The sequence below is a fragment of the Anomaloglossus baeobatrachus genome, chromosome 5 (genome assembly GCF_048569485.1).
Source record: "Anomaloglossus baeobatrachus isolate aAnoBae1 chromosome 5, aAnoBae1.hap1, whole genome shotgun sequence".
NCBI classification, from domain to species: Eukaryota; Metazoa; Chordata; class Amphibia; order Anura; family Aromobatidae; genus Anomaloglossus; species Anomaloglossus baeobatrachus.
The window spans coordinates 386,234,366-386,246,401 of NC_134357.1; the positions used below are offsets into that span (position 1 = coordinate 386,234,366).

The 12,036-nt window shown below is 49.8% G+C and overlaps 1 protein-coding gene across 3 annotated transcripts in view; it reads left to right on the forward strand.

The window, feature by feature from the left end:
* Nucleotides 1–12,036, forward strand: part of ARHGAP23 (Rho GTPase activating protein 23) — a 139,974-nt gene that overhangs the window by 98,245 nt on the left and 29,693 nt on the right. For all 3 annotated transcript variants that reach the window (XM_075350083.1, XM_075350084.1, XM_075350082.1), the window contains exons 15-17: nucleotides 520–641; nucleotides 892–1,047; nucleotides 3,940–4,018. In XM_075350083.1, the coding sequence (XP_075206198.1) occupies nucleotides 520–641; nucleotides 892–1,047; nucleotides 3,940–4,018 (357 nt within the window). The remainder of the gene's footprint in view (nucleotides 1–519; nucleotides 642–891; nucleotides 1,048–3,939; nucleotides 4,019–12,036) is intronic.

The following is a 12,036-nucleotide window of genomic DNA, read 5'->3' on the forward strand; positions in this document are numbered from 1 at the left end:
CAGGAGGATCATTACCAGGATGCGGCACCTTAGTAGAGAATTTGGGGACATTATCCCCATAACAGTGTAGGCAACAGATCCTCGCCCCATAACAGTGTGTCATGACCACATATTTTGCTTAATTTTATTTTAAATTTTATTTTCCGCCTCTAAAACCAGGGTGCGTCTTATAGTCCGAAAAATATGGTGTGTGTGTATATATATATATATATATATATATATATATATATATATATATATATATATAATGGATCAAAATGCTTCAATATTCCCACATGGACCATTTGAGTGTAAAACGATCATGTGAACTACCACACTGCCTTACATTGGTCCCTGTGATGTCTGTATGTTGTTTTTTTTTTTAGCTTTCGGCCAACACAAGGCAAACTGGTATACTAGCCCCAGCACCATGTTTTATACAGATCCACACTAATACTGTATTGCTTTTTCCCCATTAAAACACGAGAGTCATAAGACTGTTCATACACTAAAGTGATGATATGGGTATGTTTTCCGTAGCAGAGGAAGGACCTTCTTCCAAAGTTCCTTGGGGAATCAACCTGATGAAGAAGAACAAAAAGTGTCCACCAAGGGCTTTTGGGGTGAGACTAGAGGATTGCCAGCCTGCAGTGGAAAACAAGGTGAGGCTGCATTATGCTATAGATATAATGTATCGCTATGTTACATACTGTGTAAATGCTCTGTAGTTCTGCACATACAATGAAAGGTTGAATGTCTAGTTTGCATCTGAATGTGCACATAAAGGGATTACATTGAGTGGTCACATAAGGGAAATTACTGATGCAATGAAGAATACACTGCCTTTATTCGTCCTGTATAAATTGAATATCCACATTGTTTTTCATGAAGTTAATCTCATGTCACCCACAGGGGGTTCCTCTGATTGTGGAGCTGTGCTGTACTCTGGTGGAACAGAAGGGTCTGGAGTATTTAGGAATATACCGTGTTCCTGGAAATAATGCTGTGGTGAGCAGTCTGCAAGAACAGCTTAACAAGGGGCTGATTGATCCCAACATACAGGACCAGGTAAGAGCAACTTGGATGGATGAATGCAGCGGTGTCTTGTGTGTACTGTGTAACTTTGCTTTCAGCTTATGGGGAGAATACACTGACCTTCAAGTTGTCATTTCTCACAGTTCCTTAGAACTGTTGGTATTTTTGTCTTTATAAAATGAGAGCAGCCATGGTTGGTTTTATATCACATTCTGTATAAGAATTACAGTATATCACAAAAGTGAATTCACCCCTCACATTTTTGTAAATATTTTATTATATCTTTTTATAGGACAACACTGAAGATATGACACTTTGATACAATGTAAAGTAGTCAGTGTACAGCTTGTATAACAGTGTGTGCCCTCTAAATAACTAAACACACAGTGAACATACCCAAATTATGCCCAAAGTCAATATTTTGTGTGGCCACCATTATTTTTATGGACTGCCCTAATGGGGTTGTTCTGTCTAAAATGAGAAGTCTGCAGTCAGTCTATGTGACTATAGACTTATGAATCCTCCCAGTGCACACTTCCTGCCCTGCGAGGATTCGCCGGCCTCTGAACTGGGAACAGCAATCACGGGACAACAATTGTACGCTATGCATGGTCCTGCCCAGAACATGACTAGTGGGTGTGGCCTCAGTCAATAAAAGTGTATTGAGAAAGGCTGCATCCACTATATGGCCACGTCTACTAGTCAGACGCGCCCACTCCATACAGTTGTATTGAGCGAGGTCACACCCACTGATGGCTCTGAAACCAGTGAGTACTCGCAGCAGACAGTGTGTGCGCTGGGAGGATACTCAAGTCTGCAGTCACATAGCGTGACTTCAGGTGTATCATTTTAGATTGGACACCCCCTTTAATTCTTTTGGGCATGGCGTTCACTAGAGCTTCACAGGAGCCGCTAGAACCCTCTCCTCCATGACGACATCATGGTCCTAGTAGATGTTATAGACTTTGCGCTCCACCACTTTCTGTTTAAAGATGTAGTTGTCTTTGAGGCATGTTTGCGGTCATTATCAAGTTGGAGTACTTCAGTATGTCACAGTACATGTTGGTATCCATGGTTCCTTCAATGAACCGTAGTTTTCCACATCCGGTAGTGCTCATGCAGCCCCAAACCATCACACTCCCACCACCATGCTTTACTGTAGGCAAGACACACTTGACTTTGTACACATCACCTGATTGCCACCACACACGCTTGACACCATCTGTATCAAATAGGTTTATCTTGGTCTTATCAGATTACAGGACATGATTCCAGTAAGCCATATCTTTAGTTGGCTTGTCTTCAGCAAACTGTTTGCGAGCTTTCTTGTGCATAATCTTTAGAATAGGCTTCTTTCTGGGATGACAGCTGTGTAGACCAGTGTGATGCAGTGTATAGCGTATGATCTGGGCACAGACTGACCCCCCGACCCCTGTAACATCTGCAGCAATGCTGGCAGTACTCATAAGACTATTTTGGAAAGACAACTACTCTATATGGCACTGAGCACGTGGATTTAAACTCTTTGGTTGACCATGACAAGGCCCGTTACTAGTGGAACCTATTTTGGTCTTGGCCACCTTGTTGCTGCTCAGTTTCAGGGTGTTGAGAATCTTCCTATAGCCTAAGGCAACTTTATATAGAACAACAATTCTTTTTTTTTTAATCAGATCCTCAGAGAATTCTTTGCTGTGAGGTGCCATGTTGATCTTCCAGTGATCAGTATGTGAGAGTGTGTGAGCGATAACTGCAAATGTAACACACACTCCCCATTCACACCTGAGACCTGTAACGCTACACTAATTATTCACATGAGATCGGGGCGGGAAAATGCCTATTTGGCATCAATTTAGCCATTTTCACTTAGGGGTGTACTCACTTTTGTTGCCTGCAGTTTAGACATTAATGGCTGTATGTTATTTAGAGAGTACAACAAATTTATACAAGCTGTACACTAATTACTTTACATTGTATCAAAGTGTCATATCTTCAGTGTTGTCCCATGAAAATATATAACATTTCTAAAAGTGTGAGGTGTACACTCACTTGTGATACTATGTTATCTTGTTTAGATATCCTCTTTTTACCCATTTATTAAGTCTCCCAAAAATTTGCTGTCAGGGAGTCAGCAGCAGCTCTATTCTGGTGATTAGAAGGGTTATGAATGAAGAAAACCTTAGCATTAGGCCAGTTTCACACATCCGGCATTTCGCCGCTTTGCGGGATCCGTCACACTCCAGTACAGTGCAATACCGTACAATGGCATCTCGGCAAGCTTGCCGCTATGCCATTGTATTGTATTGTACTGTACTCGAGTGTGATGGATCCGGCAAAGCGGCGAAATGCCGGATGTGTGAAACTGGCCTGAGTGCAACATACCCATAATTAATAATTAATAATTTTATTTTATATAGCGCTATTAATTCCACATCGCTTTACATACATTGGCAACACTGTCCCCATTGGGGCTCACAATCTAGAGTCCCTATCTGTATGTCTTTGGAGTCTTTAGATGTTATCACTTATCCATAAGATAGGTGATAACCTGGGGATCTGACTGCTGGGATCCACACTATCCCAAGAACTGGTCTCTGAATGGAGTGCTGACTCCTGAATGGAGAGATGGCCAGACATGCATTTTGGCGCTCCCTTCATTCTCTATGTGCCAACATAACCCCAAGTGCTGTATTGGCTATCTTTTCCAGTCTCCCAGAGAATGATTAGAGCATTGGGGCACAAGTCTGGTCACCGTCCCATTGAGATGAGGTTCTGTAGAAACCAGTTCTCGGGATTGTGAAGGTCCCTGTGGCTGATCAGCAAGTTAGCACCTAGCCCAAATAAGTTAGCCGCTTTCCCTGTTCACTTCTAAAGATGGAAAAACGCCTTTAATGTTAAGTTCCTGACTTCATTATATTGTGTTTTCAGCGCTGGCAGGACTTGAACGTGGTCAGCAGTTTGCTTAAATCTTTCTTCAGAAAGCTGCCTGAACCCCTCTTCACTGATGGTGAGTATGAGAAGTGTTGGCAATACTTCCACCGAATGTTCCTATTGATTATTGTGGGCAAACCTCACTTCAGACAGTTACACTCTACACATATTGCTCCATGAACTATTCATGCCAACTTTGGAAACACCAGAATAAAATAATGATCAATGTTTATCGGCACGTTCACTTTACGCTATGCGCTGGTTTGCACTTTCCATGACTTTGCCAATAGGTAATTTTAGTTTATTGCTTCTCTTAAATGGAATCTGTCACCAGGTTTTTGCCACCTAATCTGAGAGCAGCATAATGTAGGGACAGAGATCACGATTCCAGCAATTTGTCACTTACTGGGCTCCTTAGTGTACTTTTGATAATCTACTGCTGATTAAAAGAGATTTTATCATTAGAGGACTACTTGGTGTGCTTCCAGGCAGTCCAGCATATACATGAGCTCTATATAACTGCCAGATCTGCAGCATAGAAAACATTGATTTTATCAAAATGACAAACAGCTCAGTAAGTGACACAGCACTGGAATCAGGGTCTCTGTCTCTACATTATGCTTCTCTGAGAAGGGGGAGCAAAAACCTGGTGACTGACTTTCTTTAACAAGGGGCATATAAGAAACTTGCATTGTCAGGAATTAGTAAATGTATTTTTCTTCATCGTTCCTTATGGGAGACCCAGACCATGGGTGTATAGCTTCTGCCTCCGGAGGACACACAAAGTACTACACTCAAACGTGTAGCTCCTCCCTCCTAGCATATACACCCCCTGGTAGCCAGTCCTAGCCAGTTTCAATGCTTTGTGTTCAGGAGGTCACACACACACACATGCATTCTCTGATTTTTGATTTTTTGGATTTCAAAGATTTGGAAGAAAAGCGGGTCCAATCTGGACTCCCGGCATGTCCCTTCTCACCCCACTGTGTCGGCGGTGCTGTTAAGGTTGATTTTACAAGGCTGGAGCCTTCACATGCCGCGCTCCTTCACCATCCCCTGGGGCTCTGGCTTGAAGTGGGAGCCATAACGGTTCTCACTGCTTTGCAGGAGACCGGTCTCCATCCGCAGCCCTTTTTCAGGATCCTGCCGGACGGAGCGTTTAACCCCCCCCAGGGACCTGGGCCCTGCGTCTCAAAAGCTAAGTATTGAGACGTTTTTACCACAGAAAGTGGTCTTTCCAGGGGTCCCTTGTACTTTATTTATTGGGGGGAGTGTGTTATATGACTGTGGTAACATTTCCGGCCGGTTCTCCAGTTTTCACTGGAGAACCGCGCCGATGGTGCCTGCACGCTGGCCGCATGTTTAAATCTAGGCCCCGGCTTCGCCTGAGGCCTAGTTTCGGTTTCACTGCCCCTGCATGTTAGTCAGTGCAGAGGGACAGTGTGGCTCCGCCCAGCGGCTGTTCAGCACAGGGAACGGACACGCCTCACTGAGGAAAGATTCCCTCCCCTGTATACCTCATTTGCTCGCTCTCAGAGTAGGCCCCGCCCCCTCTCCTCGCTCCGGTCGCCATTTTCTCAGCGTTCTCAATGTCTGCATAGGCACAGAGATACCACATTGTGACAAATGGGGGCCTGGGCTGGGGGACTGGAGGGCACAGAAATGTATGTTAAACGGTCTGGCAAGCCACAACCTCCAGTTGTGCAGCTGCTTATATTCTCTGTTTATATACTCTGCTGGGGGTCATTCTGGAGATGCATTCCCTCACAGAGCCCCCACTTCTGCAGCATGTCTCACATCAGAGCAAGGCTGCAAGGCTGTTCTTAATATGCACTGCATGTAGACTCGTACTGCCTGTACCGAGCACATAAACACAGTGGTCTCTCAGCCTGGAGGCTCATCAGTGGTCCCTCCAGCTGCTCCGCCGGTGGTGCTGAGCATGCATTAGCCCCCTTCTCAGGGCGCCTCTGCTGCTACGGCTCGCTCAGCACAGCTCTCAGAGGACTCTTTATCTGGTCTCAGGCACCGTCCTCCTAAAATGGAGACGCAGGGTCCCCTGTCCTTCCCCGTCCCGCAGCTCTGATTCACGAGCTGACTCACTGGACGAGGAGGATGTCTTTACTAGGGGCTCGGACACTACTTCATGTACCATTGATCTGTCCGAAGGTGATGCAGATGCTAATGATTTGATTGCGTCCATTATATTTGTACTGGACCTCAATCCGCCTGTATCAGGGGAGTACCCCCTCTGGCAGAAAGGCATCAGTATACCTTAAAGAGAACAAGGAGTGTGTTCCTTAACCACTCCAGTTTTCAGCCCACTGTGACCAAGCCCAGAGCCTGTCCTGACAGACGCTCCCAAAGCGTGGTTCTGATGACTGTTTCCCCCTTCCACCAGAGGTGGTCAAGGAGTGGGCTCATTCACCAAGGGTGGTCCCTCCGGTGTCTAGTATTTCAGCCCGGATAGTTGTATCAGTGGCTGACGGCACCTCTCTAAGGATCCCACTGTACATTAATTCTGTACTGGACCTCAATCCGCCAGTATCAGAGGAGCAACCCTCTCTGGCAAAAAGGCACCAGTTTACCTTGCCTAAGAGAACAAGGAGTGTGTTCCTTAACCACTCCAGTTTTCAGGCCACTGTGACCAAGCCCAGGGTCTGCTCTGGCAAACGCTTCCCAAAGCGTGGTTCTGATGACCGTTTTCCCCTTCCACCAGAGGTGGTCAAGGAGTGGGCTCATTCACCAAAGGTGGTCCCTCCGGTGTTTAGACTCTCAGCCCGGACATTGTATCAGTGGCTGATGGCTCCTCACTTACGGCTTTGCTGTCCGCCAGGTTGTCCTTCTGGCCAAATCTGTATGGAGGCGGCAGGGGCCTCGTTCTCCCCAGCTTTTGCAGCAGTGCGGCTTTCAAAGCCATCTCTGCTTCTCTAGAGGAGATGCATTCCCTCACAGGGACTCTTTGCCCGAAATGGTTGCCTTAACTTCCAGACTTCAGTCTTTTCATCCTATGCCATGTCTGCCATGCTGGAGACTCTCACCGCACTGCGGTGGCCTCGGCTGATTTCCTCGCTATCCGCAGGCTCCTGTGGCTTCGGAAGTGGAAGGCGGATGCTTCTAAAGAAGTTCCTTGCTGGGCTCCCTTTTGCTGGGACCAGACTATTCGGGAACAACTGGATGAAATTATTAAGGAAGCTCTTGGCGGGAAGAGTTTCTTCCATGCCACAAACCTAAACCAGGAAACCTGTCCAGGGCAGGAATCAGTCGAGGTTTCGTTCTTTTTGTTCCTCCATCTGATCGTTCTCTAAGCCCTCGGCCTCGTCCACTGGCTCAGCCAAGGATCGTAAACCCTAATGGCACACGAGATGACCGCAGGAGATGCTGCCACTAAGTCAGCCTCCTCCTGGCTATCTGGCCACGCCAGCAACGTCCTTGGTCGGTGGCAGGCTCTCCCACTTTGGCGACGTATGGTTTTAACACGTCTCCGATCAGTGGGTGCGAGATACCATCTCCCACGGCTACAGGATAGAATTCTATCCAGCCCGCCAAACAGATTTTTTCTGTCAACTCCCCCCTGCTCCAAGGCCGCCGCCTTCTCACAGGCTGTAGCATTCTTGCAGGCCACTGGAGTAATTGTACCGGTTCCCGACTGGGAACGGTTCTGAGATTTCTGCTTAAATCTATTCCTAGTACCCGAGGAGGGCGGTGCCTTCCGACCTGGATCTCAAGCTTCTCAAGCATGTTCAGGTGCGGCAGTTTCGCATAGAGTCTCTGCGATCAATCAATGACCCAAGGAGATTCCCTAGCATCCATCGACATCAGAGATGCCTATCTGCATGTGCCAATCGCAGTTTCACACCAGCGTTGGCTACGTTTTGCAATCAGAGTGGTCCAATTCGTGGCTCTTCCCTTGGGGTTAGCCACGGCCCCTCGAGTATTCTCAAGGTCGGGGCAGCTGTGATTGCGGTCCTGCACCTCTAGGGGTTGGCAGTGATCCTTTTGTCCTGGACAGCCTTCTAGTCTGGGCTTCATCCAGTGCAGACTGTTAGCGGAGTGCCTCGCTCACTCTCGCCACTCTAACCAATTCGGGTGGTTTGTCATTCTGTCCAAGTCCACTCTGACTTCGACCCAGAAGTTCACATACCCAGGGACGCAATTCGAGACTCTGTCGGCACTTGTGAAGCTGCCCTTAGTCAAACAGCAGTCCCTCCGCTGGCGGTCGACGTCGTTCCATCAGGCACCTAATACAGGTGCTGGATCAGATGGTGGTGTCAATGGAAGCGATTCCCTTGCCCAGTTCCATCTGCGTCCTCTGCGGCTGGATATTTTCCGCTGTTGGAACAAGCGGACTTCCTCCTTCCACGGGGCGGTGGCTTCGCCACAGACCAGGGGCTCGTTTCAGTGGTGGCTTCGTCCCCTCTGTCTCAGGGACGCTCCTTCCTGGCTCCGTCCCGGGTGATCCTCACCAAGATGCTAGTCTATCCGGCTGGGGAGCAGTATATCTCCACCATGGAGAGCAGGGCACTTGGACTCTGTCCGAATCAGCCCTCTGGATCAATGTGCTGGAAATCAGAGCTGTGTTTCTAGCTCTCTAAGCCTTTCACCATCTGTTGGCGGCCAGGCACATTCGAGTCCAGTCAGACAACGCTACAGCGTTTGCCTACATCAACCTCCAGGGCGGGACACTCAGCCGCCTGGCAATGTTGGAGGTTCATCGCATTCTTCAGTGGACGGAGGACTCCTAGTCCACCATATCCGCAGCCCACATCCCAGACGTGGAAAACTGGGAGGCAGATTGTCTCAGCCGTCAAACCGTGGCTCCACGATCCTCAGGTTTTTGCGGCAGACGCACTGGTTCAAGTTTGGTCCCAGCTTCGTCTGTCTTACGTGTTTCACCCTCTAGTTCTTGCCCAGAGTCCTGCGCAAGATCAGAGAGGAGGGTCGTCGGGTCATTCTCATTACTCCAGACTGACCCAGGCAAGCTTGGTACCCTGACCTGCTCCGTCTGTCCGTAGAGGTGCCATAGCATCTCCCGGACTGTCCAGACCTTCTCTCACGAGGTCCGTCCTTCCGCCAGAACCTGCGGCTCTCAGATTGACGGCGTGGCGTTTGAGTCATGGATCTTGACGACTTCTGGTATCCCTCCTGAAGTCATCTCCACTATGACTCGAGCTCGGAAGTATCCTTTGGCCTTTTGGCCTTGCCGACCCTCCTGTCCCTTCTACAGTCCGGTCTGCAGCTAGGACTATCCCTCAATTCCCTTAAGGGACAGGTCTCGGCTCTGTCAGTGTTGTGCCAGCGGCGTATCGCCCGGCTGGCCCAGGTGCGCTCCTTCATGCAGGGCGCATCTCACATCATTCCGCCTTACCGGCGGCCCTTGGAGCCCTGGGACCTTAATTCGGTCCTCACGGCCTCCGGAAACCCCCCTTTGAGCCTCTTAGGGAGGTTTCTTTGTTTAGTCTTTCACAGAAAGTGGTCTTTCTAGTGGCCATAACTTCCCTCAAGAGAGTCTCTGTTTTGGCTGCACTCTCTTCGGAGTCCTCCCTTCATCAAGACAAGGTGGTTCTCCGTCCGACTCCGGACTTTCTCCCTAAGGTGGTTGCTGTTTCCACCTTAACCGGGGCATTTTCCCTGCCTTCCTTTTGTCCGGCTCCTGTTCATCGCTTTGAAAGGGCGTTGCATACTCTGGATCTGGTGCGGGCGCTCCGGATCTATGTGTCTCGCACCGCTGTTCTTCGGCGGTGCACCTCTCTTTTGTGCTGACCGCTGGTCAGCGTAAGGGCCTTTCGGGATTTAAGCCGACCCTGGCTCGTTGGTTTAGGTCGGCCATTTCCGATACCTACCAGTGTACTCAAGTGCCTCTCCCGCCGGGGACCAAGGCACACTTGACCAGAGCTGTCGGTGCCTCTTAGGCTTTCAGGCCCAGGCTACGGCTCAGCAGGTCTGCCAGACTGCCACTTGGACTAGTCTGCATACCTTTTCGAAGCACTACCAAGTGCATGCTCTTGCTTCGGCAGATGCGAGCTTGGGCAGACGCATCCTTCAGGCGGCTGTCGCCCATTTGTGGAGTTAGGTTTCGCCTACTTCTCAGTTTTTCTGTTTATTCCCACCCATGGACTGCTTTAGAACGTCCCATGGTCTGGGTCTCCCATAAGGACCGATGAAGAAAAAGAGAATTTTGTTACTTACCGTAAATTCTTTTCTTCTTCGCTCCTAATTGGGAGACCCAGACAATTGGGTGTATAGCTACTGCCTCCGGAGGCCGCACAAAGTACTACACTTAAAAGTGTAAGGCCCCTCCCCTTCTGGCTATACACCCCCCCGTGGGAGCACGGGTCCTTCAGTTTTTTGCTTTGTGCGAAGGAGGTCAGACACGCACGCATAGCTCCACTGTTTAGTCAGCAGCAGCTGCTGACTATGTCAAGTGGAAGAAAAGAGGACCCATACAAGGGTCCCCAGCATGCTCCCTTCTCACCCCACTTTTTGTCGGTGGTGCTTGTTAAGGTTGAGGTACCCATTGCGGGTACGGAGGCTGGAGCCCACATGCTGATTCCTTCCCCATCCCCATTAGGGCTCTGGGCGAAGTGGGATTTTACCGGTCTCCAGGCACAGAGACCGTGCTCCATCCGCAGCCCCTGGAGAAGCCGCTGGATATGGAGCTGAGTATCGTCAGGGACATGGCCCTGCTCCGTCAAGGTACTCTGTGTCCCCGTGCATACGCGCGCACACCGCAGCATTGCTGGGTGTGTTAGTGCGCCGGGGACAACAGCGCTGCTGCGCTTGTGCCATTTCCTCACTTCAGCTTAGCTGAGTGGGTAGACTCAGGGAGAACGGTCGCGCCGGCCGCTGGGACTGCGACGCAGCTGGGACTTGTGGTGCGCCGGGGACTTCCGCGCTGGCCGTGCATATATCACGGCCGCGCTTATTACTACAGTCCCCGGCTTTTGCGGCCTAGTTCGTTCGTTCCCGCCTCCGCACCTGCCAGTCAGGAGGAGGGCGGGACGCTGTACAGAGCATCAGCGCTGAGGGCTGGAGTCGTTTTTACATACTCCAGCCCTCACACCAGGCACAGTAGGACGCAGTTTCCCGCTCTTTGTTTGTGGCACGCCCACGGTCCGCCCCTCTTCACAGAACGCCGGCAGCCATTCCTGCCTGCACGCTGAGCTGCAGAGGGGAGACGGGGAGACCCAGACACGGGATTCTACGGCCTCATACCCGCTGTTCAGCGGGCGGTAAGCAGCCCTCAAGGGCTCACCCCCACTTGTGCCGTTTGTATACTGAGTATTTTGTGTTGCAAATACTTTGTACTGTACGGTCGCTGGTGATTCTCGGCTATATACCCTCCTAGATTACAAGGAGGCAACAGCATGTCGTCCGCAAAACGCAAGGGTGCCAAGGCACAGACATTATATGCTGACTGTACCGCATGTGGGGCTGCTCTACCGGCAGGTTCCACTGAACCCCATTGTGTGCAGTGCTCGGCCCCTGTGCAACTTGCACAGCCGGGGCCTCTGCTGGACGTGACCCAGGGTGTACCACCTGTGAATGCTGTCCAGGTGACAGGAACGGAGTTTGCAGCTTTTGCTGACAGATTGTCTATGACCATGTCAAGGATTCTTGAAACATTGCAGTCTAGACCAGTAACTCAGACCATGGACACTGTGGCATCATTGCTCCCTGGTCCCCCTCAGCTGGAACACTTCCAAGCTCCGGGGGTGTCACATGCACCCCAGGGTGACGATTCTGACTCGGACGACAGTCCCAGACAACCTAAGCGGGCTCGTTATGAGGGGCCCTCAACTTCGTCTCACTGGTCAGGGTCCCAGCGGGACGGATCTATGGGTGATGAGGCGGATGTAACTGATCAAGATTCTGATCCTGGGTCCGCCCTCAATCTGGATACACCGGATGGTGACGCCATAGTGAATGATCTTATAGCGTCCATCAATAGGATGTTAGATATTTCTCCGCCAGCTCCTACTCAGGAGGAGGCAGCTTCACAGCAGGAGAAATTCCATTTCAGATATCCCAAGCGTAAATTAAGCACTTTTCTGGACCACGCTGACTTTAGAGATGCAATCCAGAAACACCACGCTT